Genomic DNA, 26761 nt, shown 5'->3' on the forward strand with positions numbered 1-26761 from the left:
GCAATTAAAGTTCACTTCTCTCTTTCCTCTTTGGAAAGTGGTCATGAAGACATCAATAAATAAAAGAAATATTGTGACATGACAAGCTGTGTTTGCTGATTCTCAAGTAGTTTGCTTCAATAAAAGTGGCACCTTCAAAGTCCATTTTCTAATTAAATGAAACCTAAAAATGGCTAAGTGAAGAAATAGCATCTTGTACCAATTATACAGATACCATGCAAGCTACTTTGGTGCCATGGGAAGGACCTCAAGAAAGATCACTTCTGGCACCATCCATCCCTCCTACGTGACTTGACAGCGTCTCTGAAAGCCTATAGAGCTACGACAGCATTGCTGGTCCTGTGTCAAGAAATTCGCCCTCTCAGCAAACAAGCACCATTTTCATGCAACTTAAATGTCATCTCTGCTATAGTCTGTTAGAATATTTACTTATGAGCAACGGCAGAATTCTATAAAAAAGAAACATTGAAAAGAAAAGAAAAACAATTTGTAAGCCAGGAGTTCTGAAGGTGAAAAGGTTCCCTCGTGTGAGCTGTACTCAGGAGGAAAGGAAAAGTGCTTCTCAGATACCTGTAGGAATGATCACTGTTGCACAAACTTGCAATTGCCCTGTAAAGTACAACTTTCTATTTGTAGTATCAACCGATGAACTAGGGTTTTATCTTCCTCCAGCCCCACTGAGTGAGCTGTACAGTGTCTGTAGGAAAAGACTGGCCAGTGTTTACATTTAAAAGACATAACTTAAGAGAGGATCTAAAGGGAACAACTCCGCCCCACGCTCCCTTAGCAAGGCAATAAAACCCAGATAAAAGATCTGGCCGCTCAGGGTCCTTTTCTAACTGACATCAAACTGAACTGCGTACTTGGCAGTAAAAGAAAGAAAGAAAAGGTGGTGTGAAAGCCAAAGAGGCTGTGCGGTGCCAGTCTCTGTTGTCAACACAGTAACTCCACCATGCTACAAGAGAGCAAAGGCAGAGGGCGGAGGGCAGCGAAGGAGCGAGCGCAGCGGGGAGGAAGGAGACCCAGGCAGAGAGGGGCGAAGGCAGCCGGGACTGGAGAGCTGGGGGGGGGGTGACGCCAGCCCGCCCAGGGGATAAGCCGTACGGTGAATGCACTCACGTATCGCTTCAACTTCTTCTCCGGCGGGGACTTTCGGAGCCAGCCCGAGCAAACCACCTCCCCGCCGCTCATGGCTGCACCACCTTCCCGCTGGGGGGATTCCTCTGTCCGTAGCAGCGGCGCGGCCGGGCCGGGCCGAGCCGAGAGCCCCAGAGACACAGCAGCAGCCGCACCGCGCCCGCTCCGGCCTCCTCCGGCTCTGGGGAAAGGGGAGGAGGCGGCCGGAGGGAGGGAACGAAGGAGGGGTGGGTGTCTCTCACACAAACAGCCCGAGCCGGGGGAGCGGAGTGGGAAGCGGGACGGAGGGGGCGGCTCTCCCCCTCCGGCCACCGAGTCACACAAACAGCAGGCAGAGGAGCAGCGGCCGCCGCCCCGCCTGGGCCACCGCAACTTCAACGTCCGTGTCCCGAGAAACAACCCCGCCGCAGCGCTGCCAGGCTCGCTCCTGCGGGCTGCCGCAAGAGCCACCTCGCGCGGCGGGGACTGTCTGCAGCTTCCCGCGAGGACGGACCACGGGGGCTTCCCTTGCTGCTCTCCCTCTGCTGCCTGCCTGGCAAATCTCAGCGCCGCTGCCTAGAGCGGCTCCTTCCTCCTCCCCAGCTGCTGCTGTGCTGGGAGGGGGCGGGAATCGGCCGGGCAGCGCTTGTGTGCCTGGCTTCTCCCTCCCGGCTGGGCTGGAACGTGGAGCCCGGCAAAGTTCCACCCCGGCAGCGCTGGGACTTGAGAGGGGCGGGAGGGTTGGAATCTTACTCCCAGCAGAGTTCGACCGAGCGAACGTAGAGATTTGAAGGGGAGGGGGAACCCCAGCCTCAGCGACTACTGGGCACGGATAGGAGGAGGGGTCCCTCCCTCTTAGCTCGGGGGGAGGGATCTGCCCTGGTATTCAAGTGTCCTGCCTCTCCAGCCCTGTCTTCTACCGTCACCATCGGCCTTTGCTGCTGTCAGTTGAACACAGTTTCCCCACCCCTTACCCTTTTCCCTTCCTCCCCACCGGTGGCCTCTGCCGCCCGCCTCGCCCTCCCCGTCCACGGTGGAGGAGCTGAGACTTTCTCTGAAACTCAGCCAGAGCCTTTTCCAACAACAAGGGCAGGGAGGGGGAAGGAAGGTTGTTGAGCTTGGGAGGGGATCTTGGGATCTGTAGTTCGGAGGATGGTACAGCCTATGTCCGCTTCACGGACAGCCTGGTAAGGGGAACTACAGGGGTGGATTCATAGCTGCAAAAGGAGGTGAAGTTGGAGCCTTGGAGGAGGCCCGAGAGAGAAACTAGAGAGGGTGAGAAACTTTCTTCTTGGAAAAGTCTCCTGCGTGAACGTTGTCCATTTAAAGCAAAGCCCAAGAAGTTTTCTGGAAAGTGCGTGTTGTTTTGTTGTTTTTTGGGGGTTTTTTTTTGCAAACATGGATTTTAGAAGTTTGATTTTGCAGGCGCAGAACGGCAGCTGAAAGTTCAAGGAAATAGAGTTGTCTGTTGCTTTGGAGGGGATATCTTTCCTTTCAATACTAAGTGTAGGCTTGTCAAGTTATGGCTATTTGAATAAAAGCTATAAAAAAATGAAATGTTGCCTATCTCTTTTAAACACACAGAAAAATCCTTCACTGCTATAACAAGAAATTATAAAAACTGCATTGAATTTAACCCAACGGGAGGCTCCTCCTAGCAAATCTGAAACTGTCCTGAGAAAGATGTAAATATGAGTTAGTATGTGACAGTGGTATGACTTAAAATTAGGTGGAAGAGCATCAGAAGGATTTTAAGTGTCTCTCTGAAATAAATACATACAAACAAACAAACAAACTCCTTCATCCCAATAGGGAGAGACTTTCTAAAAACAAAACCCCTTCTACATGAGAGAGTCTTCCAGCAAAAGAGCAAGTTTTCAAGATTTGCAGTTTTATTTATGCATAACATTTCTCATGATGACTTTAAATTTGTTTTTTTTTTTAATTGAAATATCCCATAAAATGTATTTTTAGGAGCAACTCTATCAGTTTTTTAAATAAGTGAATAAACAGGTATACTTGGTAATCTCTGTTGGTAGTACCAAGGTCTGTGCACACACACAAAAATATTTAATGTTTTTTAGATGGCTTACTTAAATCTGTTTGTACGACCAATTAGTTGCAGTTTAGGAAAGGGCAGTTCAATTTGTTGCTGTTTTTTAACAGTAGTGTGCTTCCACAACAGAGAAATAGTCCCCCTAGTGTGCCATTGCTGTAGAAAGCAATTGTGATATTTGTTGTGATTCACTGAAGCATATTGTATTTAAGTTACAAAATAGCATATGAAGGATTTCCACAGAGCTGCTTACAGAAGTAGCAGGAAGACAAAGGGTGAAATTCTTTCCCATTTAAGTCAATGAGAGTTTTATCTTTGACCTCAATAGGGCCAGGATTTCACCCTAAATTTTTACATCTAGCCCTTCTCTAAAATGCTTGTAGTTGTGCTTTTAAGATATGTGAAACATTAACAAATATTATGCAATGAAAAATGATCTAGATCCAGAGGATTTTACATAATTTTTTAAAAGAAAATCAGTGAACACTTGTTTTTACCAATCTCCTCTAGTGCTCAAATCCTCCTCACCTGCTTTGCACAAATAGCCCTTTCATCCACCTCAGTGGGACTACACGAGAGAATAAAGTGAGCAAGTAGCTTTTTATGTATCCTTTATAGAGATGAACTCAAACCCTAATATTGGGTTTGGATTTAAGATTGCTGTTTTGGTTCAGCCCATTATAAATGTGTTGTCCAAGAATCCCCAAATTCTAAAATAATTTCCTAGTGAAAATTGAAAAGATCATAAGATATTCAGGCTTCTTTAAATACCTTGAAAGTGAACTCAGTATTGTGAGTTAGCCAGTGTGTAAAGGCCAGATGTGTTTAACTGAGGCTGGGTCTACACTACCCGCCTGAATCGGCGGGTAGAAATTGACCTCTCGGGGATCGATTTATCGTGTCCCGTTGGGACGCGACAATCGATCCCCGAATCGACGCTCTTACTCCACCAGCGGAGGTGGGAGTAAGCGCCATCGACGGGAAGCTGCAGAGGTCTATTTTGCCGCCGTCCCTACAGCGGGATAAGTCGGCTGCGATACGTCGAATTCAGCTACGCTATTCGCGTAGCTGAATTTGCGTATCTTAAATCGACCCCCCCCCCCCTGTAGTGTAGATGTAGCCTGAGTTTATCAAAAAATACCCTTACACATTGGGAGGATATAACAGTATATACTCCCTAAGGGTGAAATTTATTCACCTCTGTACGGAGGATCAGACTAACATCTATGTATAGGGCACTACCAAATTCACAGTCATGAAAAACGCGTCACGGACCATGAAATCTGGTCTTTTGTCTGCTTTTACCTATACTATACAGATTTAATGGGGGAGAGCAGCATTTCTCAAATTGGGGGTTCTGACCCAAAATTGAGTTGCAGGGTTATTTTAGGGGGGCTGTGGTATAGTCATCCTTACTTCTGCGCTGCCTTCAGAGCAGGATGGCCGGAGAGCAATGGCTGGTGGCTGGACGCCCAGCTCTTAAGGCAGCATCTCACCAGAAGCAGCACAGAAGTAAAGGTGGCAATACCATACCATGCCACCCTTACTTCTGTGCTGTTGCCTTCAGAGCTGGGCGACTGGAGAGTGGCGGCTGCTGACTGAGGGCCCAGCTCTGCAGGCAGCAGCGCAGAAGTAAGGGTGGCAATACCATACACCAGGGCATCCTTACTTCTGCACTGCTGCTGGCAGCAACTCTGCCTTCAGGGCTGGGCTTTTCCGCCACTCTCCTGCTGCCCAGCTCTGAAGGCAGCACCGCTGCCAGCAGCAGCCCAGAAGTAAAGGTAGCAATACCATAAACCCCCTACAATAACCTTTGCGATCCCCCCACAACTCCTTTTTGGGTCAGGACCCCTACAATTACAACACTCTGAAATTTCAGATTTAAATAGCTGAAATCATGACATTTACAATTTTAAAAATCCTGTGACCACCAAATTGACCGAAATGGACCGTGAATTTGGTAGGGCCTACCTATGTATTATTTAAATCCCCCTCAACCCCTATTTGGGGTCTTAACATTTTGAAGAACTCCAAAATCCAGTTGGGTCAAGCAGTCTGTGGATGATACAACTAAGTAAGTTATCTGCCCCAAAGGAGCAAAAGTGGTCATGGTTTCAAATTACAACTGATGGATCCTATAAATGTAAAATTTGCATTAGAAACATGCAGGGTCCTACACTGGTTTGCTCTAACACTTCAAAAACAATACATTTTCTTAAAAGGAACCACATTCCAGAAAAGTAATTTTTGTTCATATAGTGATCAAACATAGCAGTAGAGAGATCTGGAAAAAGAAATTAAAAGTTAATACTGGGGATGGCACATGGCAATAAAATAATGACAATATAATAAAACTTACTGCACAAATTATGTCTTACCACTGTACAGAAAGGCATAAAAACTGGACACAACAATGGCTTGCTGGATTGTTGTATTTAAGAAAATGTAAAACACTAAGGCAGGGATTTTCAAATGTTTTCCATTGGGTAGACCATATCTTATTAGAGATAATATCTTACTGTCTTATCTCCCTTTCTGTTTATGATCATGTGGCTCACCTCTCTTCCCACTCTCATGGATCACCCATGTATAATTACATGAAATTTCTGGGTAAGTACATCAATCACCTATAGTAATATTAAGATAGATACAAATACATGCAATACAATCTTTTAATACAGTTTAGCATCTGGAAACAACTAGAGCCAATACCATGTAAACAGCCGAGTCACTTTGGGAACCTCTGTATGAGGGCAAACCAAAGAGTTGAAGAGCATTGATGAGGTTCATTAGCAGCTCTGTAGTTTAGATTTAGTTTTAGGATTTGTCCACATGGAGAAATTGATAACCATAGCTATAGTGGAATAATTATTCGCCTATCCCCATGTGGACACACTATTTTGGAATAAGGTCACATTTATTCCAAAATAGCATCCACATGGAGGAGTTATACCAGCATGGCTATAGTGAAATAATATTCCACTACAGCTGTGCTATTCAGTTTCTCCAAGTAGACAAGCCCTCAAACTTAATAAATTTCCTTAAATTATCATTAAACAACACAAAAGTCTTTACCAAAGCTCTCATTTAAACAAAGGTAGAAAACTTAAGTTTTTTAGCTAGTTTTTCATATTACACTAAGTTGTGCTTTGAAAATTCTAGGTAATTTAAATTCTGTCTTTTCTGAAGTGTCCTTAAAATATGGTCTGCCCATGAAGGGCAGGACCTGTGAGGGTACAGAATATTCTGGCAAGGTTGCTACTCAGCCATTGCGCCACACTATCATTGATCTGATGGACTCGTAGAACTATTAACATATGTATGTAAGCAGTGGCACTTGGACATCTTCTTCACCCACTTTCTCCTTGCAGATCATTACTGAACAAATGTGCTGTGACAGATGCTGCTTGGGGAGAAAGGCCTATTTTGATGTGCACCATGGAGGATTTGTGTTCCTATGCTAGGTCAGTGGTTAAGGCAAAGAGTTTTTCTTACTTTTGACCCCTGCATCTGTGATATCCCCAAAAAGATGAACAGTCTGCATAGTGGGCATTTAATTAACCTATCAACTCACCGATAGTCAATATTTCTCACTATATTTGTTGACTTATTTAGCATGTAAAATTACTGAGTTCTGGATTGACCTGACTACTTTTCTGGTAATAGTATGAAAACAATTCATTATCGTTGGTTGGTTTTCCTGAGGTTTTGAATGTGTTTAGATGGCTGTGATGAACCACCTGTTAGATATATGGAGAACGGATATGGAGTAATGGATGTCATTAGCGGCAAAAAGGCATCCTTTACAATTTGGAAGTCAAATCTTAATGAGAAGAATAGGTGGAGAAACTTGGGCCAGTAAAATGTAAAAGTATAATTAGGAAGGCCAAGAGAGAAGTTGAGAAGCAACTTGCTAAAAATTCAAAAACTAACAATAAGAATTTTTTTAAGTACATCAGAAGCAGGAAATTGGGTCACTAGATGACAAACATGTTAAAGGAGCACTCAAGGAAGACAAGGCCATTGCAGAGAAACTAAATTAATTCTTGGATCAGTCTTCACTGCACAGGATGTGGGGGAGAAACCCACATCAGAACTATTCTTTTTGGGTGACAAATCTGAAGTACTGCACCAAATTGATGTGTCCATAGAAGAGCTTTTAGAACAAATTGATAAACTAAACAGTTATAAGTCACTAGAACCAGATGGTATTTACCCAAGAGTTCTGAAGTCCCTCACCAAAAGCTCTTCAGGACACTAAGAAGCCATAGGATAAGAGTGAAGGTCCTCTCATGGATCAGTAACCAGCTGAAAGACAGGGGAAACGGGTAGAAATAAATGGTCAGTTTTGACAATGGAGAGAGGTGAACAGCAGCGTTCCCCAAGGTTCTGTACTGGGACCTGTGCTGTTCAACATATTACTTAATGATCTGCAAAGGGGATGAACAGTGAAGTGGCAAAGTTTGTAGACAATAAATAATTACTCAAGATAGTTAAGTCCAAAGCAGACAGTGAGGAGTTACAGAGGGATCTCACAAAACTGGGTGACTGGGCAACAAAGGGCAGATGAAATTCAATGTTGATAAGTGCAAAGTAATGCAAAATGGAAAAAATAATCTCAACTGTACATATACAATGATGGGTTCTGAATGAGGTCTTACTATCCAAAAAAGAGATCTTGAAGACACCGTGGCTAGTTCTCGGAAAACTTCCACTCAATGTGGTACAGCAGTCAAAAAGGTTAACAGCATGTTATTAGGAAAGGAATAGAAAATAAGACAGAAAATATCATAATGCCACTATTTAAATCTATGGTGCACCCACACTTTGAATATTCTGTCCAGTTTTGGTTGCCCCATTACAAAAAGGATATAGTGAAACTGGAAAAGGTTCAGAGAAGGACAACAAAAATGATCAAGGGTATGAAAAGACTTCCATGCAAGGAGAGGCTAAAAAGGTTAGGGCTTTTCAGCTTAGAAAAGAGATAACTAAGGGGAGATATCAGAGAGGCCTATAAAATCATGAATGGCATGGAAAAAGTGAAGTGTTATTTACCCTTTCACACAATACAAAACCCAAGGGTCACCAGATGAAATTAATATGCAGCAGGTTTCATACAAACAAGAGGAAGTACTTTTCTTCACTTCGCACAACTAACCTGTGGAACTCAGTGCATTGGGATGTTGTGATATCCAGTATAACTGGGTTCAAAATAGAACTGGATAAGTTCATAGCGGATAGGTCCATCAATGGCTATTAGCCAAGATGTCCATGGATGCAACCCCATGCTCAGGGCAACCCTAAACATCTGAGTACCAGAAGCCAGGAGTGGAAGACAGGGGTGGATCACTCCATCAGTGGCCTGTTCTGTACAGTCCCCCTGAAGCTCTGGTATGGGCCACTATCAGAGACAGGATACTGGGCAAGATGGACCAGGGTCTGACCCAGTATGGCGGCTCTTATGTTCTTATATAACCATTTGTTTCATAGAAGGTTAATGGTAATGGAGAGATTCTCCACCTATGTCTAGCTGATATAGGGATGTGGATAATGAAGCAACTAAGATGGAATCTCCACTAACTGAAGATTTTGCTAAAATGATTTATAATGTTGGCTCTCAGCTGCATCCATCACTGCTTCAAGATTCTCAGCTAGCTGTGGTAGCCCATAGTATTTTTTATTTGGCGCTCAGATATCATGGAGATGGATGCAGTATAGAAACATGAATAGAATTTAACATCTGTGACTGACCAGCCAGCACTACTCTCTGCTGTAGATGTGATGACCATATGGGCATAGTGCTTTTGTCACCGTCCAGCTAGTTGACTGTATTGTGCTCAAACCTAGGGCTACCCTGATGATCACATCCTAGACCCCCAGTTGGTGCAGAATGCATCTGCTCACCTATTGAATGGAGCAGGCTACTATGAGCACATAACATGATGCTCCAATCTCTTCATTGACTTTTCTGTTCATTTGTGGGTGCAATCTAAATTGTGTTAAAAATGTTTTTCAAAATTTGGGACAGAAATACTGACAGGTGTCACCATATGAAGTATGTAAAGCCAAAATCCAACTATAGCTAATTTAGTTTTCCAAGTGGGAGCTATTGGGCAGAAGAAGAGATTAAGTTCAAGCGTGGGTGGCAGGCATCATAGGCCGAGGGAGGCTGCGCCTCCCCAAACAGACTCGTGTGGCCCCATCCACACTCTGCCCCCAGAAGTGCCTGAGATCCCACTCTTTGTGGTCCAGGCTGGGGCTTGTGCTAGGGCCGGACAGCCTGCCGCCTGGGACTGGAGGAGGCTGAGGCTTGCTGGTGTCCATCCCACGCTCTGGGGCTGGGTTGAGGGCACTGGGGCAGCCAGGGCTGGAGTGGGGGGGCCAGCAGCTGCAGTGACGGTGCTCTGGGCTCCGGCAGGGGAAGGGCCTTGGGCAGAAGAGAAGAGAAGGGAAGGGGCTGGGGACTAGCCTCCCCCAATGGCCAGTACACCCGCTGCCCGTGAGTTCAAGATCGTTTTTTTTTTTTTTTTCTCCATTAATTTTCCATCCAAATGATTTAGCAATTCTTCTGTTGCATAACCTTACCACAGACCTTGAGGTCATCATTGTGTTCCTTATCACGTGAAAAGCTAGACTGTATCTTTATCTTGACTGTATCTGTTTCACATTGCGAGATGTAATGTTGATGAAATTCTTGATGCGGATCTTTAAAACATTTGTATGTCTTACATTATATTTTAGAAAATAACTTGTACATAAATATGGAAAAAGAGGCTTGCAAAATTAATGAAAGTCAGATACATTGTGTCAGGTTATACACCAAACCCCATGTTTAGGTATTTATATTTCTCCAGTGAAACAGTGCAAAAAAACCAGATTATTTTAGACATGAAAAAAATGCTTCATGTAGGTATGTTCTCACCTTAAATAATTTTCATCCAAGTTCAGAAATCTTCCCATGTGAATTTCATGTATGAAAAAGTTCCTCGGTTAGTTTTGGTGATTTAAACAACCCAGTGTTTTTCAGATTACAAATAATTTAGATTGTCTGACAAAAAGATTGAGTAAGGAGTAATACAAAACAGACATTTAAATGAGACATGACTTCATGTTCATGGACTTCAGGATTGTTTACTGGTTATTCATTTACATTCTATCCTTTTATATCATTCTTTTTATTTTGTGTTGGTGTTATGGGCAAATAAAGAGAAGGGTACAATGTAGCACTTATATAAACAGGCACAATTTTCATTCCATTTTTTGTGAAATGTGTGTAATAAGCTTTTTTATGATTTTTGTAGGAGACTCTCCCTCTCAGGTATGAAGCGGAAATTTACAGGTAAATACTTGCTCAGCCCTCTGATTTATGCCAGCAGGATTTGGTTTACACCCTGATTTCATGCAAGGGAATTCCCCTTCTCTTCCAGATAAAGCAATGAAGAAGGAGCAGTAAGTTTGCTAGCCAGCCTTGTAGAAACTTCCTCCAGACTATACAGTCATTAACATATGCAGAAATAAATCAGCAGGATGTTCCCGCCCTTCCTCCCCCTCCCCCGCAAGACAATAGCTTTGCACCTGTTGAAGACTTATGAAATTGGGCAGATTTTTCTTTTTCTCTCACTGTAAGCATTTTATAGGTCAGGCACAGTGGAAAATCAGTGATCCAAACCAAACTGAAATGTGTGTTGTAGTGGTTGACTTGGTCATGTAACTGGTTGAAATTAAAAGTATTATAGGGATAACCTTGTGTTCTTGTGGCAGTGCAATGCACAGTCATGTAAGAGATCAGTATTTAGGCCCAGATCCACAAAAGGATTTAGGCACCTACAGCTCAGATTTAGGCACCTAAGTCCCCGTTGTGGGCATCACTGTGATTCACAAAACCCCTGCTTGGCTGCTGCCTAACTCTGTAGGTGCCTAAATTCACTTGGTGCCTATGTTTTTGCTGTAAAAGTTCCCTAGGTACCTAAGTTTCTGCTACTGAGTATGCACAATGTTGCCTTTCTCTAGGCATCCATATGCCTGTCTCACACCGAAGCTCCAGTGCAATCCTCAAACCAGGAGAAGATAGGCATTCCTCTGCCTGATCTGCTAGGTGTGCTCTGAACATGCCTCCTCACTCCACATGAACTGGCCAGGAGAGAGGAGTCCTCCCTTTAGCCCATTGTTTAAGGTATTCACTCAGGAAGTGGGAGACCCTGGCTGAGTTTCCTCCCCTGCCTTATGAGAAGGGATTTGAACAGGGGTTCCTCACTGCTCAGTGGAGTGTCCTAACCACTGGGCTATGGGCATTCTGATGTGGGGCTTTCTCCATGGCTCTTGTTGAAGCTGCTCCACTTTAGTTAAATCATTCAGTATTAATTGGGCCAGAGAAAGAATGAGAATCACTCTATAGTCCAACAGTTAGGGTGCTCACCTGACAGGTGGAGAACCCCTGTTCAAATCCCTTCTTCTGATCAGCCAAGTGGGGGCGGGGGATTGAACCAGGATCTCCTACATTCCAGATGAGGGCCCTAACTAGTGGCATAAAAGCTATAAGGGAATCCTTCTCCCACTGCACCCCCAGCCATTTTGTGTCTAACTCATTCTCACAAGGCACCTAAGCCACCTGATTCCGGGAAAGGAGTTCCCAGCTGTGAATCCCAGGCAGAGACAGGCACCTCCCTATAGTCCAGACTTAGGTGCCAAACTCTGTGAAAGACGTGGGGCTTAGGATACATCCCTCTCAGCAGCTTCTCCTATTGGCTTGCTTAGGCAGCTTCCTGCCTAGCATGCTGCCATTCTTAAGCACCTCTCTCTCCCCATTTATTGTATAGGGAGCCTAGGCACCTAACACAGGCTTTGTGGATCCTGTTGTTGTTCCAGTGATTTTCTAGGTGCCTAAAAGTAGGGTGTTGCCATGCTGAGTGTTACAATGCCTAAGTCTCTTTGTGGATCTGGGCCTTGGTTTCCAAGTTCCATTGATGGTCAAGACAATGTGCTGGGCCTGTTGAGGGGCAGACAGAGAGCATTGCACTGCTCCCTAGGGACACCAGTTGACAGGTAAATAGAGCTCTAAAGAGAGCCATATCCAGCTCTCCTACACCAAAGAGAAGGTTACTGCAACATGGAGCACTGGGTGAGAAGTGAAAAGGCCAAGAGTTAGCAAATATGAAAACAAACAGCTTGAGATTTTTTTTATTTCAGTATGAAAATCATGTGCATGTCAGAGAAGATTGGTCACAGAACCTTTTCATATAATAGAGCAATTTGGATAATTGAGTTTATAATGTAATGCTACTCATGTGCTTTGCCAACTAGAATTTTTGTTACTATTTTCCTCCTACCTTATAAGCCCCCATGCTTAAGCAATGCTTTATAACTGATATTTTGAAAATAAAATAAGGAATTTAAAAATTAACTTTAAATGTTTGAAGGAAGGGGAGGTGGTGTTAGAATGCCAGGATGGGCTAAGATGCATTTATCTGAAGGTCTTGATGTCCTCACTAAAAGATTAACCCAAAAAACTAAGCTACAAAACTCACAGAAAATCATGTAAATTGGGAACAATGAAGAATTAAACAAAGAATTTGTTCAAAAAATCTGCAATGACTTATTGGCAAAGCAATATGAATAAGCAGTCAAACTCCGCAAAGAAAGAAGCTAGTAGAAAGATGTTGGTTGGCAAACATCTATCTAATGACCCCATACAGGACTGAAAATTCATCAGAGATCCTACAACCAAGAGACAGTGAGAACATGTGAGCAAATGCCTTTTCCAACATGGTCTTCAAACTAAAACTTCACACACTAGAATCCAAGCTGAGCAATTCCTGGAGCAGGGCCGGTGGAAGGATGTTTCGCGCCCTAGGCGAAACTTCCACCTTGCCCCCGTCCCTCCCCCCCATCCCCGAGCCCCCGCCCTGAGGCACCCCCCCATGACAGCAGCCCCTCCGCCCTGAGGCGCCCCCCCCGCGGCAGCTCTCCACCCCCCACCCTGAGGCACCCTCCCTGCAGCAGCTCACCCCTGCCCCGCCTTCTCCCCGAGCAGGCAGTCGTGGCTTCACTTCTCCTGCCTCCCAGGCTTGCGGCACCAATCAGCTTAGGCACCGCAAGCGTGGGAGGCGGGAGAAGTGAAGCAGCCACGGCGTGCTCGGGGAGGAGGGGGGGCAGGGGTGAGCTGGGGCGGGGAGTTCCCCTGCGTGCCACACCCCCCGTTGCTGCAGGTGGCCCTCCCCGCACTCCACTGCCCCAGTTCCCTGCGCCGGTGGCGACTGGGGCAGCCGAAGATCTGGCCGCCATGGTCGCTGCCGAAGAAAATGCCCCCCAAATCCTAGCACCGTATCCAACCGCCTAGGTCGCCTAAATGGTTGCACCGGCCCTGCCTGGAGCTTGGCTTTGTTAACATAGAAATTAACATTACTACAACATAAAGTGCAGTTTAAAATGTCTCTCCATGCTTGGATGCTCAAGGGTCCTTCCCTCAGAACTAGACATCCTACACAGTTTTTCTACAGAGGGCCACACTCACTTCTCTCTAGCTAGGTGGTACAATGAGACACTTGATCCTGTTATGAAAGGGTTAACACCTGCTAACAGGTTGGGGGTATTTCAGGCAAAAACTTTATTTAATTAAAAAAAGATTTCTGCAGTGTGCTTGTGCAGTCAAAACTCTTGTCCCTATCCCAAACCATGCATATAAAGTCTAATACATTTGTTCATAAAGGTTAGGTCATCCAATCAGATAAAAGACATTATACTGATCAGTCACACAGTTCTAATATTGAATATTGACAATGTGAATGAATACTCACAGTGAACAGTTTACTAGCAATCCATAGATTGACATTTGTTTGCACAAAACATTTATCAAACTGTTGCAAATAGCAAACAAATCAGTCAACGTCACAATCTGCCCATGGACAATTTGTGAACAGACACGAGGGCGAAATTTGGTAAATAAATGGTTTCTGCAATTCGATTCACTCACCTCTACTGGAGACTATTACACTTCACCTTGAGGGATTTCATTTCACCATGTGTTCTGTAATACAAAATTGTGTGCTCATTTGAATTTTATTCTGATTTCCAAATCATTTGCCTCATAAATAAGCCCCCAATCATTTGTGCAATAAATTGCAACAGTCTTTTGGTTTCTTCTTGGATCATGACGCATTATATAAAAATAGTAGCGAACTGTGCAAATACTTTAAAGTGATGGAAACTTAAGTCAGCCTTGTTAAAGATAATCTGTTTGTGGAATTTACAGGAGAACACGAATTGCAATTCCAATAGTCTTAATAGAGGTCAAGATGCTTTAAAAGGGTGAATATTACAATACAGTCTTGTGGCAACAGATGCTAATGTTCTACACATTGAGATATAAGAACCCAGGATGAAACTCACATTGCACCCAAACCGCTGTTATGGGGATTGTGTATAGGGTGACCAGACAGCAAATGTGAAAAATCGGGACAAGGGGCGGGGGGTAATAGGTGCCTATATAGGAAAAAGACCCAAAAATTGGGACTATCACTATAAAATTGGGACATCTGGTCACCCTAATTGTGTAGGATAAGGCAACCTTTGATTAGGCAGAGAACCCTTTTCTGGGGTTTCTTCATGCTGCAAAGCAGCTTCACAAAAAGAGGGATAATGGCCAGACCATCTCTCCAGCGTATGTAATCCTAGGTGAATAGCTTGGATTAGGGGGTTACCCAGGTAGAAAGGCCAGGGGCTAAGATAGGGACAAGGAACAGTGTGTTTAAGTAGAATGAGAGTCTAAGGGAGTCAAAGGCCTAAGAAAACAACTTCTTGATGAAAGGACAGTAGAGTGTTAGCTGAAGTTTGTGTAAGAGAAAATTGACAGTGTGTGATTTGTTACTCCCTCTGATCAAGGAAACAGGTCTTGTGTCCACTGTAAATAAACAAGCTACCCTAGAAAATATCCTGAGTCTGCACCACCAATTTCTGTTCTGAGGAGAAACTGTTTGCTGTCAGGCCCCAAAATTTGCTATTATTCAACATCAGGGCAACAATGCTTTTATTTAAAAAAAAAAAATAGAGAGGTGGCTTCTGTCTTCATACTGAGACTATTTTTAGGCTGAACTTAGATTTCAAAAACAAACTCCCTCAAAAGAATTTTCTAAAGCTTTGCAAAATATTCTGTGCAAAATGAAAAGACACTCAAAACTTGCTTATTTTTGAGTTTGCAGCGCTTCCACAAAGTGATTCATAGATAATTTTCCATATCAGCACAAATTTGGGCATGACATTTTCTGCACTCTCTAGATGTCTACAAAATATTGGAGGCATCTTTTTACAACACATTGTGAATTTCATCTTTCAAGGTGGAATTGATTACAAGGTGAAAGTTGAATGGCTGAAATCACAGAGTACTTCATATTGGTTAGTATAAAAATTCTAACCTTTGACTATATTTATCAAAAATGAACTAAGCTGAGCCATTATTAGATTTATTTGTAGTTTTGCTCTGTTGAGACTGACTTACTGTGTGCTTTTACACAAGCTGGTAAGGCTGGCTTATTGGTAAGGCTGGTTTATTGTATGTTCTTACATGTGTCTTAAATATATTAATGACACATTATTTATATTTAATTCTCCTTATGGTATTAGATGCAGAATAATTACTATATAAAAGGCAAAAAGAGAGTTAGTAGTACTTTAATATGGGATCCGTAATTGAGCAGAAAATTCAGTGTAGTGTACAGTGGTTGCCAACACATATTTAGCATGGAATCCAGAGGGACAGATCAGAAGACGAGCACAGCTGGGTTGAGAGGTTCAAGGAAAGGGATGCCCTTGAAGAAGAGCAGTCAGAGTTCCCTGGTCGAGCGGTGGAATCAGACCAGACTTGTGAAAGCAAAAGGCAGAATGGCAGGTGGTGGGGAAAAAGGGAGTCACTTGTAATTTTTCCCAGGCTAGGAAGGGTTGGAGAGGGCTGAAGGCTGGAGAAATGAGTCTGCTGATGTCTCTGGGCAAGAGCTGAAATGATATCTGGAAAGGAAACAGCAGGGCAGAGAAGCACCCCATATGGAGGGGGCAGCGGTGAGGTGTGGTGAAGACACGGGAGTCACACCAGAGAACTGGAGCATGGTGAGAGGCAGAGCAATACCAGAGAGCTGGAGTGTGGTGAGAGGTGCCGGAGCTGTAGCTGCCATGTTGATGGACTGTTGGGACTTGAAAGATGGAATGTACGCTTTGAATTCTGCCGGGAAATTCCAGATTGTGGAAATTATTTAATATGTTAACCTCATCAAGGGCTATTTATTTTCTGTATTGGAGTTACTGGGAACTGTTGAAGGAGAAACTGAGGTGGGCATGTTGCAGCGTTTCAGGAGGCACCCCAGGAAGGTACCATCTTCTAACATATGGTGGAGAATGCAGGCAGGTGATCAGCCCCTGGGAAGAGGGTAACTGTTGGTGTCCAGAACAGGGAAATCGAGGCAGAGGGCCACTTACGAGGCCATCCCAAGGCCACAAGGGAGTGCCTGGGAGGCAGTCACCCTCTGACCAGGGCATTGGCAGAATAAGAATATTTCTACTATTGATTATAATGCTGAAGCTGAAAGCTGAAAGCAAATTAAATGTAACCCACCCAAAACACCAGGGAAGAGATTGGGGAAGCAGTCAAAGAAGGGTGTAAAAAGAGAAAACCCCAGAGTAAGATTGATTTCCTTATGAGTTCTACTTTCAGTTTAGAACATACCTTTCTCATATTTTACAGAAACATTTTAACTATCCATAGCAGCCTGGCTGAGACTGTACATAATGCAAAGGCAATTTTCTTTAGGAAAGGCAGGATGGCAGAGGAGAAAGGAGGCTATATCCATAGGGGCTACAGGCAAGTGGTCACTTATTAACCCTGACTGCCAATTATTAGCCAACATTCTAGCTGTCACAATCCAAAAAAGCTAGGAAATCCAGTCCAAGGTGGTGTCATTGAGTAGATCATCTGCTGCCTAAAAATAGAAAAAAAATCTAAACAATTCAAAAAGCAAAATCATCTATATCCCCATATCAGTTTTCTCCAACGATACAGAGAAAGCTTTGGACCTGACAGAATAGGTTTATGATCACAAACTTTTTGTGTACAGAGGACTCACCACCTTGCAGAGCTCAGACCTGGATGTTCACTGTGCTGATGCCAAACTGTCTAATACTTCGTGTGTAAGAGCTAATCCTGTGAGTTGCTGAGTGCCCTTAACTCCTACTGAAATATATATGTGTATATATATATCTCACATGATTAGTAAAGACAGTTTTTGGGAGTGATGCTCTAATTAGTGAGGTGACAAAAAAAAGGGGGAACTGCTCAATGGACCTTTGAGGGCCACTTGAATTCCTCTCATAACTCCACCTAAGTAATGTTGCTAAGATCTAGGCTTTTGAAAAAAGAGACACTTAGGCCCCAATCCTCAAAGGTACAGTATTTCAGCACCTAACTTCTATTAATTACATTGGGAGTTAGGTGCCGAAATACCTTTGAAGATCTGGACCTTCCCGTTTTAGCCATTTTATTTTTGTTTCTACAGGTTTACTATAATTATCACAACATAATTTTGAACTGAAAATGATTGCTTTGTTAAGTATGACAGTGCTGAAATTTCTTTCAGACAAAACAACAGGCAGTTGTCTCATGCCATTCAGTATCTGTTATACACCTTTTATAGCAACAAGCCAGGCCAGGGGGCACATAGTAGGCTAGTGGTGTATGCCTGGAGGTGTTGCAAGGCACAAGGCCTTTTGCCTCATGCTTTCAACAAAGTGTTCTAATAGAGAAACCTACTTCTCTGAATCCTTAAAAAAATTAATCTAAAACATAGTTTTGTGAGGATTTATGCAATGATCCTTCCACTCTGAAAGACATTTCCTAGTAAAAGATTAAGAGAAAATACTAGGAAAAACATCAATAACTTTTTTCTACTATTTTGAATATATTTGTTTGTTCAGTTTTCTCTAACTCCTCCTCCCCACAGTGTTCTCTGGACTATTTGGACCCCTTCTCCCCAACACACTCCCATGTCCCTAGAAGAATGGATGTCCTGTTAGCAACAGATGGTGGCCCAATGGCCAGTTTAACTTATTTGCTTTTATAGAAATTAAATTTGAAATATTGAATAGCTCCCAATTTAGATTCTGCACTAGAATGTGAGTTAAGAGTGGCTAAAAGAGTCACAAACTGCTGCTAAAGTGGCTTTTGGAGTGGTGGAAGGGAAAAGGGCAATTAAAAAATATCTGGGGAAAGTTTCTAAAGCACCTAAAAGATTTAGGGGCACAAGTCCCACTGAAAGCCAAAAGGTGCTTTTGAAAAATCTCCCCGCTCACTTTTCCCCCAGCCCCTGATTTTGACGACCTCATTTGCCATTCTTAATCTCTTGCACATAGTGTTCCTTATTATCTTCATTCCTCTAGTAAAGTTTCCCCTCCACCTATGCAGGAATTTTGAGTGTATTTCAGTGATGAAGTCCCAATTACACAATGTTGGGAGATGGTGCACGGGTGTGATTCCATCAAAAAGGCACAAACCTTCTACTTAGAATGTGCCTTTGGACTCTGTTTTCAGCCAGACTCTGATAGCAAGCAGAACACTTCCAGTGCCAACTCTTAACACTGTTGTTATGTGTGATCAACAAATAACAGCACATAATGTGAACAGAATTACTGAAACATAGTTTTGGCTTGAACACAAAACATTTCTTTCCAGCTCTCTCTGCTACCAAACAGTTTGTGAACATGCCCTCGCAGGGCAAGATGACTTCTTACTGACCCCTTCGTTCTTCAGACTTTATATCTTTAGTATCAAAGGAGACTGGTTCAAGTACTGTACAATGTTGCATGTGAAGTGTAGCACTTGATCCGGCTTCCACTTAGTGACCACTGAAAACCTCCCATGAACTTAAGATCAGGTACTGCAGTCTACGTGGAGGCAACCCTCCCACTGAAATCAATGAGAAATATCCCTATTTATACAATTTACTTTCAGAGGGTGCATTGTGGATAACAAAACATACTATTTTATTATATTTGTTGTTCCTAAAGATTTGTAACATTAATTTTCAAATGAGAATCTTTTAAAGTTGTTGTTTGCCTCTCTTATTTCATCGAATGTGATTATCTCTGGTAGACACCATAGCTCTTCATACACAAATGAGCAGAGGACAGTAAACACTGTGAGATCACAGTGAAATTCAACACAATTAACAGAATTTAGATTACACTAATTACTATGGGCCAGTTCATGGCCTCCCACATACAACGCTGTAGGAGGAACAAAGCGTTGACTCCACAAGTCTATGAGGTCAGACCCTGCCCTCTAAGGCAAGGGTTTTGGCAGCCATGAAGGAGTATTGCCCTCCGACCCTGTGGATACTCGAAGATCCACAGGAAAATCCCATGAGCCTTCAGGTGGAAGTGAGATCATCCATTATATGCCTTAGTATGACTTTTCGACTCCCCCAGGAGTCATGCTGTCTTTGTATCCCTGGTCATGCCTTGCCCAAAATCCCTTCTCTGAGGGGCCCATTGGCCAATGGGCAAGAGCCCATTGAAGTCAGGATTGATTCCCCACAGGTCTTTGCCTACAGGCTTTCCTGGCTGCCCATCCATGTCCCCATAAAATCTACAGAGCCCTAATTGCACTTCGGTGCAAATCTTTACATTGGTGTGGATACTGTTGAATCAGTGGGATTCCTTGCAGGTGTAAGCTCCACACCGCTGCATCTACTGGCATAGTTAGGACAACAGAGAGGAAGGGCTCAATGGGGTCAATGGGCATGATGTGACATAGACTCAGCTCTCCACTCTCAGGTAGATGTTTAGGCTTTTGAGTGTATTTTCCACTCTTTTTATTCCCTTGCACCGCCACTTGTTGGTAAGACTGAGCTTGTAGGAGCTAAGACCATGCCTTCTATCCTATTTGGAAAGTTCTGATGAGATCATAGGTGGTTAGAATATCTATTAAAAACAACAGCCATTCTCAAAACATGAAAGAAGTCAACCTGAGAAAGTATAATGGTCTGTCTTTACTAATGGAGATTATCTAGTCTGCTTACAACTTGATTGTGCAGCACTCTAGACAGACAAGTACACAGACAAGTTAATGGAAGCAGTATTGTTTTCAAATGAGGAAGATCTGTCTGCACCTTCCGGGAAGATGTACCCTGTCATTATTAGCAAGAGAATGAAAAAGGCACTACCAAACAAACAAAAACAACAACCCTACACACACACAAAACAAAGGTGATGTAGATGGGGCAAATCACATCTTCTGGGAGGAGTTAAGAGCTTTATTATGCCAAATAATCCCCTCCCGCAACATCTTTCTGAATTTAAAATAAATGTAATGAAATCTATGTTTTCTATCATTATATCAATAACAGTAAAAAAATCATACTAATATTTCTTAAATTGGTCCATTTTCTATGGATACATTAATAAACATTCCAATGCTATTGATTCATTTAAAATATATATACTGTACCCTGTTTGTTCTTGAGATATATTGTACCCACATATATTTTTAGTATTTTTGCATGCATCGTGGCCAATGTGTTACAAGCATACTGTACAAGTAATAACTGGTGTTATTAGATGGACTTTGTTGGTTTTTAGTAATAATAGATGAATAAATGTTATAGAATCTGGTATTTGACCTTTCAAAGACTATTTAAAGGTTACAGTAACAATGTTGTACATATGGATATATACACATGTACACACACACACCTGATCCTACAAGCTGCTCTGCACAGGCAGATCGCCTGTGTCCACATGGAGCCCCATTAGATTCTAAGGCAGAGGTGGCCAACCTGAGCCTGAGAAGGAGCCAGAATTTACCAATGTACATTGCCAAAGAGCCACAGTAATACATCAGCAGCCCTCCCATCAGCTCCCACCCTTCCCCGACTCCCAGTGCCTCCCACTCACTGGCAGCTCTGCCGATCCGCACCTCCCCCATCCTCCCCACACCTGCCGATCATCTGTTTCGTGGCGTGCAGGAGGCTCTGGGGGGGAGGGGAAGAGAGGGGGAGGACTGAGGGCATAGCAGGCTCAGAGGAGGGGGGAGGAAGGGGTGGAGTGGGGGCAGAGCCTGGGGCAGAGCCAGGGGTTGAGCAGTGAGCACCCCTTGGCACATTGGAAAGTTGGCGCATGTAGCTCCAGCCCCAGAGTCAGTGCCTATACAAGGAGCCACATATTAACTTCTGAAGAGCTGCATGTGGCTCCGGAGCTACAGGTTGGCCACCCCTGTTCTAAGGTGTTCTGTGGGGGCACAATGAACAGCAATGACCTGCAATGAGAAACTTGCAGGATTGGGGCCATGCATATGTGTAGAACAAACAAAGCATACACAATACTGTGTATAATAACTCAGGGTGCGCCTAATCGATGCTAACACCAGTGGACACAGATGTTTGACAACACACGCAAGAAAGGACACATTTTATATGCATGTGGTGTGTTATACACACACCATGAAAAACACATCAAGATAATATTAAGGTTGCATAGTTAAAAGCACTAAAAAATTAGGAAATGCATGTGCAACCTTTGAGTGTATGCATTATGATACAATCAAATTATATGACCATACACTATTATTTCCACAGGACCTCTGCCTCATTCAGTGTGCAGGGTGGGCAATAGTGAGTGAGTGATTGATCCTACAAACTGCTAGTATCAGTGGGCATTGAGACCACTTATCACCAATCAGGCTTGACACTGAATGAGGAAAGTGTGCAACATTTATGTTTAAGCAACTTTAAAAAAAAAATAGAAGTGCAGGTTTAAATAACAGTCCATATCATAATGCAGAGGGGCAGAGTTACAGTTTGTGTGCTTCACTTGTAACAGAGCTTTATAACAATGTAATTTCCCAAAGTTCTTTGAAGGAAAACAAAAACAAAAAGCCCCACCCTATCTTTGCTACTTCCTAGTCAATTTATCTAGACAGCTTCCAGAAGGCAGAAGTGGAACCTAGTTTACATGCCAAAAATATTATATAAACATATGCATAACTCACTCAAGTGCAGACACCAGTTAGACGCCTGCGTACAACTTACGCCTGCGTACAACTGCAGCCCTATTTTGAGGGTTTAGGTGCAACTTATTTTAGGGTTACCATATCTAATAAATAAAAAAAGAGGCCCCTCCACAGGCCCTGGCCCCGCCCATTTCCCCACCCTGGCCCCGCCCCAACTCCACCCCTTCCCCGCCCTAACTCTGCCCCCTCCTCCCTCCCACTCCCAGCCACGCGGAAAGGGCTACCGGCTTCATGGTTTGCCGGGCAGCCCCCAGACCCTGCGCCCCCGGCCGGCGCTTCCCCAGCGCAGCTGGAGCCCGGGAGGGGAAGCGCCCAGCCAGGGGCGCAGGGTCTGGAGGCTGCCCGGCAAACCGTGAAGCCGGTAGTGCTTGGGCTTCGGGCAGCCCCCTTGCCTCCGGACCCTGTGCCCCCAGCCGGGCACTTCCCCTCCCAGACTCCGGCGGTGCAGGGTCCGGAGGCATGGGGGCTGCCCAAAGCCCATAGCGCTCGGCTCTTAAACAGAGCTGAAGAGTCGGGGAGGAGCAGAGCCGCTGCAGCTGGAGGCTCTGCTCCTCCCCTGACTCTTCGGCTCTGTTTAAGAGCCGAGCTGCCCGAGCGCTACCGGTTTCGGGCAGCCCCCGTGCCTCCGGACCCTGCGCCGCCGGAACCTGGGAGGAAGGGGAAGTGCCCGGCTGGCGACTGGGGTCCGGAGGCACGGGGGCTGCCTGAAGCCCATAGCGCTCGGGCAGCTCGGCTCTTAAACAGAGCCGAAGAGTCAGGGGAGGAGCAGAGCCGCCATTTTCCCAGACATGTTCGGCTTTTTGGCAATTCCCCCCGGACGGGGGTTTGAGTGCCGAAAAGCCGGACATGTCAGGGAAAAGGAGGACGTATGGTAACCCTACTTATTTATACAATTTTTGCACAGGCTTTGTACCAGCACTCTGAATTGCACCCCTTTTGAATAACTGTCAAGACCAACAGGTTTCCAGTGTGACAATTGATAAAAAGTCCTTTCTCATTCACTGCACAGTAACTATAATGGATAGTAGGTAAAGTAATAACCAGTGAGCAGCAAGCAAATATGCACTACACATACTTTCCCAAAGAAAGGGGAAAATTGCCACTGAGCATAAGGCAGAATATCTAGGATTGACAAGAATTCAGTGCAAACATGAGGATGCAACCTGTAAGAACCCACAGACACATACATATATACACACCAAGTTGTGGTCTAACTGCATGGAACTTGTGATCTTCAGCTCCAGAAACATGGACCCAGATTAAAAAAAAAAGCAGCTCTGTAGATTGATAACTGATCAACACTTGAGCAGGTTTGACATTCCATTTAATAGAGTGCAGGAGTGCACATGAACACGATAAATATATTACAGTGTAACTACCACTAATTTTGATGGGTTATGGGCACATACTGATGTGAGAATACACCATCTTATATACCATACAAAGTTATTTCCTTACACCGCCATGACCCACAGCACAACTTCCAGACTGAAAATATCCATATTTAATGGGAAATGGCAAAACACCATAATGTCAGCAACTTTTTAAATGACCATTTTAGATGAAGGCAGTTTTGATTTGTAAGTTATCCAAACTGTAGTGAACACCATTTGGGGATATGCATGGGGAAATCAATAATGGATTCCTGTAATCTAATGTATTACAGAAATAACTCCATCCTATATAATCTTATATACTTAAAAGCATTTTCAACAGCCATAGGCATAAAGAGCTTAGAGGACTGGAATTTACAGTACTGTTTATTGAATACTTTTCTTATACATTCAAAAAATTGCTATGGGTTTGCAACACTTCTTTGGTCATGCTGTTACACACAGAGACTATGATCCACAACTGCAACCAAGGTATCACAACTTCTATAGAAAGGGAGCTACAAACCCACTCCTGTGCCCCAGCAGCTCAACACTGACACAGGGATTAATCAGGCCCTTTAGCACAGATCTCTCTTCTTGGTGTGAAGAAAAACTCAGTTCATCCCCCTGAAAGTGGCCATCTAACAAATCTCCAGTCTTAAAGACCATGGCAGGATTTCATCTTTCACCTGAGTGAAGGAATTTAGGCCCAGATCCTCAAATACCTTTGAGGATCTGGCTCTTAACACCTTTACTCTCCAGCTAGGTAAAGGGTACATAAGCCCTATCACAGACTAGAACATAAGACATACCATCGGTCCAATTCAGAGCAACTGTTATGGCTTTATGTACCCTTATTCTTCTCTGTTGGTTTTGTGTAGCTCTTAAATTTTGCTGAACAAGCACGTTTCATACAATGCGAAGTTCACCTATCGTCTGAAAAAGCATGACAGTTTCTTAAAATAAATTTTATTGAACATAAAACATTTATATCCCAGCTAAGAAAGAACAAAAAACAAACAAACATAAAACAACAACCCAGCAATAACAGATAGGATGGTGTTGTTAAGTGCTGGCTTTTATATCAATCATATTCAGTTTGCTAATGCATACACAGATTGCAGTGGTTACCAAATGATTAAATTTCCAACAGTCACTCCACTATGATGGATCTAGTTTCAGCCTGATTCTTTTCTCATTAAAGTCAGTGACATAACTCCCTTTGAAGTGAAACAGGACAGAATCAGGCTCTTTGTGATTTACTTTAAATGGTAAATGTCCAACCTAATGTGAATCTTCCAAAGCTTCTGATATCGGGTCTTCTAATGAATGAATACAGCTACCCCAGTCTGGAGAGCTGCCACAATTAGGAAGTCTGATATTTTTCAGGAGAAGAAATAGTGTGCTGTAAGGAAAGGAAAGGTCAGAAGCAATTATTTTGTCTAAACCATCATGATTATTTCTTTTCAGAAGGAGCATAACAATTTCTGGGCTGGGTCCTCTGACTGAATGAAAACCTAGCTTGAGTAGTCTGTTTACTGTACATTTTTATTCTAGAGCATAAATTCTGTACTTTCAATGAGAAATTAATGGCCTTGCTTGCTTTTGAAATATGCTAAGCAATATCTCGTCCTGCAGAATTCACTTATATTTAGTTTCACAAAGGTCAAAGTGTGTTTTCATAGCCTTACATTTGAAAGAAATGGTGTATATAATTTTCTAGCTGTCAAAATAGTGGTAACGATAATACATGATAATTATTAATAATTATCTCAGAACACACATTTTCTATTTTTTCTGAGGAGGTATATATATTATTAACAAATAATATACAGTATTTGCCCAATAATTTCTGCATCAAACCTATATCTTCGGTTTGAGCTATAGCATATCTTCTAGGAAGATATCCAATCTTGACTTAGAGAAAGCAAGTGATAGAAAATTCATCATATGCCTAGGTAAATTTGTTCCAGTTGTGAATTACCCTCACTGTTCAAATTTTGCACCTTACTTCTAGTATGAATTTGTCTAGTTTCAGCTTCCAACCATGGGATCTCATTATGCTTCTTTTGTTAGTTTAAAGACCCATTGCTATCAGAAGTCTTTTCCCCATGTAGGTACTTGTAGACTGTGATTAAATCATCTATTGATCTTCTCTTGGTTAAACTAAACAGATTAAATGTCTGTAGTCTCTCACTATATGCAGGGCCAGCTCTACTGTTTTTGCCGCCCCAAGCAGGGCGCCGAATTGCCACCACGGATGGCGGGGGCAGTACGTGTGCCGTTAGGGCGGCACTTGCGTTTCCGCGGTGGCAGCAGGAAGACAGAAGCTGCTGCCGAATTGCCACCGCGGGCAGCTGAACAAAGAAGCTGCCGCTGAATTGCTGCCGCCACGGAAACACGCGTGCCGCCCTAACTGCACACGGACTGCCCCCGCCGTCCGTGGCGGCAATTCGGCGTGCTGCTTGGGGGCAAAAACACATGGAATGCCGCCCCTTGCAGATTGCCGCCCCAAGCACCTGCTTGGAACGCTGGTGCTTGGAGCCGGCCCTGACTATATGGCATGTTTTCCAGACCTCAGATCATTTGTGTAGCTCTTTTCTGAACCCTTTCTAAACTATTTGTTGTGGAAGGTGGAAATGTCTAACATTTTAGAAAGAAGTGGCCGTACATTTGAATGTCAATCTGTCTTGAAGTTCAATCGAGTTCAAATGTGGATACCTAACTTGCTATTGCAAAAAGTGCATATGCAGCCATTACAGGTGCAAAATTAAGTTTGCATTTATGTGCACAAATGGGCATTTGCACATGTAAATCAGGTAAGACCATCTGCCCATGCAGTAGGTGCATTGGTGGGTTTTTCTGAGCACTGCAATTAAAAAGGTTGCATTTGAAAATCTGGCCTGTGGTGCCTACCAGATGGAGATGGACAAAGAAGCAGCAATTGCAGAATGTGTCTCCTTTGTTGCTCAATAGAAAAACAAGCTTATGACTCTTGTGTCTCTTACTTTTGCAGAGCTAATCTGTCAATTCTGATGGGTAGAGTGACAACACTGATGCCTTTCTGTCCCTTTGGGATTTTTTGGTTTTGTTTGTTTGTTTTTTCTGTTGCAACTAGTAGTCAATACATTGTAATAGCTATGTTTCTTGTCAGCAACGGCGAGGGGGAAGGGA

At 43.5% G+C, this 26761-nt stretch overlaps 1 protein-coding gene and 1 long non-coding RNA gene across 7 annotated transcripts in view; one reads left to right on the forward strand and one right to left on the reverse strand.

The window, feature by feature from the left end:
• The window catches only part of GAB1 (GRB2 associated binding protein 1), a 138924-nt gene extending 137240 nt beyond the window's left edge, over nucleotides 1–1684 (reverse strand). For 3 of the 6 annotated variants that reach the window (XM_054029420.1, XM_054029422.1, XM_054029419.1), the window contains exon 1: nucleotides 1120–1285. In XM_054029420.1, the coding sequence (XP_053885395.1) occupies nucleotides 1120–1191 (72 nt within the window). In that variant the 5' untranslated portion in view covers nucleotides 1192–1285. Of the gene's footprint in view, nucleotides 1–1119 lie in introns of all 6 variants that reach the window. The other 3 variants (XM_054029424.1, XM_054029423.1, XM_054029425.1) reach the window with 2 other exon arrangements.
• Nucleotides 1685–6552: 4868 nt separating this feature from the next.
• On the forward strand, nucleotides 6553–12872 carry LOC128837833 (uncharacterized). The gene is made up of 3 exons (XR_008445042.1): nucleotides 6553–6636; nucleotides 10474–10511; nucleotides 10600–12872. It is a non-coding gene; the product is annotated as an uncharacterized LOC128837833 (long non-coding RNA).
• Nucleotides 12873–26761: the final 13889 nt, after the last annotated feature.

The sequence above is a fragment of the Malaclemys terrapin genome, chromosome 5 (genome assembly GCF_027887155.1).
Source record: "Malaclemys terrapin pileata isolate rMalTer1 chromosome 5, rMalTer1.hap1, whole genome shotgun sequence".
NCBI classification, from domain to species: domain Eukaryota; kingdom Metazoa; phylum Chordata; order Testudines; family Emydidae; genus Malaclemys; species Malaclemys terrapin.